General features: G+C 35.9%; 1 protein-coding gene across 1 annotated transcript; it reads left to right on the top strand.

Moving 5' to 3' along the window:
- Nucleotides 1–1,087: 1,087 nt before the first annotated feature.
- LOC119643115 lies at nt 1,088–2,388 on the top strand. Its single transcript, XM_038042463.1, has 2 exons — nt 1,088–1,520; nt 1,604–2,388. Exons 1-2 carry the CDS (start codon nt 1,472–1,474, stop codon nt 2,239–2,241), a joined length of 687 nt encoding a protein of 228 aa, XP_037898391.1. The 5' UTR covers nt 1,088–1,471; the 3' UTR covers nt 2,242–2,388.
- Nucleotides 2,389–4,488: the final 2,100 nt, after the last annotated feature.

Here is a 4,488-nt window from a genome sequence, read left to right as displayed (position 1 = left end):
GGTTTTCCATTGGAAGGAGTTGGAATTAAAGGCATATTAGGTACGTTTTGCGAGGCGACAACAGCGTAAGTATTGCTTTTTCTAATTCTTTGGGTTCCAGATGGTTTATTTTCCGGTACTTGCATCGCACCTCGCCCATGCTACAGTAATTTTCTGTTTTGACTTTTAGAATTTCACGCAAATGTATAAAACGTGGGCATTGTTTGTCTAACTGCGAGTGTTGATCGTTGCAATTTAAGCAGAAGCTACGCGTACAGCTTTCAGCATGTGGAGGAAGACCACAGTTAGCACAAATTGGAGAACTGGTGCATCTTTTTGCCGTATGACCCAGGCGTTGGCAGTTTTTACACCTCATAGGATTTGGAATGTAGAATTTTACTTTACATTTATACCAAGCTACATCAACAGTTGGCGGTAACCGATAGTCGTCAACAGTCAAAATAATCCCTCCTGTAGGGGAGCGGGTTTTTTCATCGTGCATAGTGCATTTTCCATTTTTGTATCGTGCATCAAGCATGGGGCATAAACTACGCCTTTAACCGAGTTCAGTTTGTCATGCAGTTTAGCGAAAATAGCACATAAATTAGCTAATGATTTCGATTTTATGAGGTTTTCGGTTGCGCGCGGTTGCCCAGCAAGGACAAGTAAATTCCCATCACGTAGAATCGAAATAGAGTCTATCTATGTTGCAATGCTATCTAGTGCTTTTTTAATAGCAAAAGGGCTGATTTGTGAAATTGTTATGGTAGGAGCAGTTGAAGAAATCACAACATATTTTATTTGTTAACAGGAATGATGTTACTGCTTGGCAACACCGGAAAGTCCGAATTTTTAATTGTTTTTTCTTTGGGGGTATACGTCCCCTAATGTATGAAATCTATATGTGTTTTTATCTGGCGGCCCCGGAGCCATTATGCCTTATGGTTGTCTATTAGTAATTTGTGAAATAACCGTACACTTGAAAAGGTTTGCGAACTACTGAGGATAATGACAATTGTTTTTAATATTTTATTTCTGTCTTTTTGGATATTTTATTATATTCAGAGGAAACAAAAGCAAATACGGTATCAATAAAACCAGAATATAGATAATTTGATTCATTTAAAAATTATAATTAAAATATTCAATACGACGAGGTTCAAACTTAATATTTATGATCGGATTCATGTTTCGTAAATTATAGTTCTATCAATCGCAGCTTACATACGTTCTCTTGCCTATGAAAACTCTTACATTCAGGAGTAAAGTGGAAATGCTGTGGCATGTTCGTGGTTTGAAGTTCGAAATTTGTCTGCAGAAATGAAGGATAGAAGAATTAGTCAAATTAATTTTCATACATTTACCTTCGTTGATGAATGATCAGGATTCCAACATAGTATTTTCATTCCATTTTCTTTTTTAGTTAAGCTGCAAAATTTGTGAACATAACACGGATTCCTGTTTCACAAGGATTCATAATTGTAGAAATCAAATGGAAATCATAAATACAACGGCAGTCACAGAGACACAGAAAACAAAAGGTCATTAATGGCTTATAATTATACGCTCACATGGCTTAAGAGTTCAACTAATTACTTTTTTTATTTTATTACGCTATTTTCAGATTATTTTAAATATCGACAACTTCGAGTTAATAAATTACCTAGCGCCGGTTTCAAAAAAACCACTGAGCGTTTTTTCCTCGCCGATGTCAAGGCAAATGCCGAAAAATTTACTCTATCGTCTTCTGTGACTTCCACCGATGTGCGTATACTGCCGAATAAGATTTCAGCACAGCATATTTACTCCAATCCCTGCTTAGAAGGACCTAGTTCGACCGGTGCAAACCAAACATCACTTTTATCCACACAACCAGCACCATTAAGAAATTTACTAACATCATCGACTATTCCTGTTTCATCCACACTAGTTCAAAATAACTTTTTGGCTGCCTCCGATGAAAAGCAACTTATTCAAAACACACATTCAAACTTCGAAGCTGTAGCTGCCAATAGCAGTGTTAGAAATTCGGGCAAAGGCTCTACCGCTACACTTTATGTGCCAATTATTGCTACCGGCACCAGCTTGACGCAACCAGTTATGAAATACCACACTATACAATTGTCGCATATGAAGCCATTCGACTCCCCTTCACATATGACGAATGCTTCAAATAATAACGTAAATTGTTATGAAGAAATTGAACTACCTCATCCAAAGCCCACCTGTCAGATAGCTGTAAGACAACCTCACGGTAGGTAACTATTCCATGCGTCTCCGTGCGTTGCTATGCTGAAAACAATAATAAAGAAAAAACATAGAGCGCATGGAACAACCGGGCAACGACCACAATTTCGTAAAATAGACATTTAAAAATATTTTCAGCCATTTGAATTACATCTGATCGTTTAGTGGAAATTTCGAAAGTTTTCCCTTAGCCTAGTTTCAAAATTTTACTCTCCAAAAAAAAATATTACAACAAACACGCCAACATAGTAGCAAAATTTAGTTCTATTCCTTTTTTCATTTTTTTTTTAGTTTAACGGTGATGAATAAACAACATACGGTGAGAACCGGACACAATTTCATTGCTTGTTTTTATTCATGTCGTCCCGACAAGATAAAAGTAGCGTTTCATACTTAAAAATTCATTTTCATTTCTTCCTCGATGATTTTTTGTACGAAAATGCATCCTTTGCTGCTGTCAAAAACAGAATTGCACGGTTTATACTTTAGATGTGAAAATGATAAAAAAGAGGAAATCTATATAATTCCATGGCGGAATTTATAACAAACTCCAAAAGTTTTTATTTTCTTGGCAAATCCACCGAAAGATTCAGTGTCGCTGTGGGTCTCATATCTCTTCAAAGATCATCTGATTTCCACATACTCTAGAAGATTCGAAGTACTTATTAAGCCAATATAATAAATACGCTTTTTCAGAAATATATATAGTAGCGCTCCCCTTATATGAACTATTATTGGAGCATAATATGTAAAGTAAAGCTTTTGTTACGTTTATACATTTTGAATAAAATATGTTTGGATATGTCTTAATAAATGCAGTGCATAAAACAGACGAAATACGATCGTTGTTTATCAAAAGCGCAACGAAAGCTCATGGTTATAAAAATAGTCTCCAAAAGAACGTATACCGAAGACAATTTATTACCAACAACAAACTTGATTTTCACATCTCCAATTTATTCCTTATTTTCAGGTATGCCAAGTTTCTTCAGGCATACCAATTTCTTACAATATAAAAATGCATTCACAGGTTTACCTGAGACGCAACGGCCACAGTAATGGTCGTTCTAGTCACTATTACATGAAGGGGTTTAAATTGTTCAAATTCAATTTTTTCCAATACATAAAAAGCTGATGGTCGTGAAAGACTCGTTTTACAAGAAACTGATATTAGAAATTGTCAATATCTAATATTATTGCCACTTTTTGTACAAATATTAGAATAATAATTGCTGTAAACTTACGGAAAGCAAAACAAAAAAAAAAAAAGAAAAACTTGTTCTATTTAAAAAAAGCGGTTTTGTCGCCTTTTTAAGTATGTTTTTAAACACGTTTTGTGCTCGAGTAATGTTGCACTGTAGATGATTCTTTGGTCGATTTGGCCTCATTTTAAATGCCGATCTACTTGTAAGAACTTCAGACGTTGTTGCCTAATTTGCTGCCGATATTGTAATATTAGCTTGAGGAAAAAGAAATCCATTATTTTTTCGGTAGATGGCTGCACTGATAGATTTCTCGTAAAGTATCGATCAAACAATTTCCGATACTGTACATTTACATACTGTACATTTCGCAGTAAAAAAAATTATTTTGCTGTTTTTTGTTTGGTGCATTCATTTGTGAGTTATAGCGTGTTAAAAATGGAAGTGAACAAAGAGAAAATTCGGTACATTTTACAGTTTTTCTTTGATAAAGGCGAAAATGCAAGCCAGGCGGCTAAAATTGTGAATGGTGTTTATGGTTCCGATACTGTAACAGCCAATTATGTGCAATTTTGGTTTCGTAGATTCCGTTCAGGAATTTTTGATGTTAAAGATGCACCTCGCACAGGTAGGCCGGTCGTCGAAAATGTCGATAAAATCGGAGAAATGATCGAAGTTGACCGGCATGTTAGCCCAGGAGCTAAAAATCGACCATAAAACAGTATTAAACCATTTACACAAAGCTGGATTCAAAAAGAAGCTCGATGTTTGGGTGCCACACCAATTAACAGAAAAAAACATGATGGACCGAATTTCCATCTGCGAAGCCTTGGCCAAACGGAATGAGATAGACCCATTTCTTAAACGGATGGTGACTGGAGATGAGAAATGGATCACATACGATAACCCTGTGCGAAAACCATCGTGGTCAAAGAGTGGTGAAGCACCTCAAACGGCCAGGAAGGTTTTGCTATGCATTTGGTGGGACTGGAAGGGGATTATTTATTATGAGTTGCTTCCATATGGCCAAACGCTAAATTCTGATCTCTACTGTCAACAA

The sequence above is a fragment of the Glossina fuscipes genome, unplaced genomic scaffold (genome assembly GCF_014805625.2).
Source record: "Glossina fuscipes isolate IAEA_lab_2018 unplaced genomic scaffold, Yale_Gfus_2 55760, whole genome shotgun sequence".
Classification (NCBI taxonomy): domain Eukaryota; kingdom Metazoa; phylum Arthropoda; class Insecta; order Diptera; family Glossinidae; genus Glossina; species Glossina fuscipes.
The sequence above is the reverse complement of the archived record's forward strand: the minus strand, read 5'-3'. Positions and strand labels throughout refer to the sequence as shown.

What these genes read in the sequence shown, in the direction of transcription:
- LOC119643115 (XM_038042463.1), top strand. Translation starts at nt 1,472, where the DNA reads ATGGAAATCATAAATACAACGGCAGTCACAGAGACACAGAAAACAAAA. An exon ending in AGAGACACAGAAAACAAAAG is followed by an intron (nt 1,521 to 1,603) that starts GTCATTAATGGC and finishes CGCTATTTTCAG; the next exon opens with ATTATTTTAAATATCGACAA.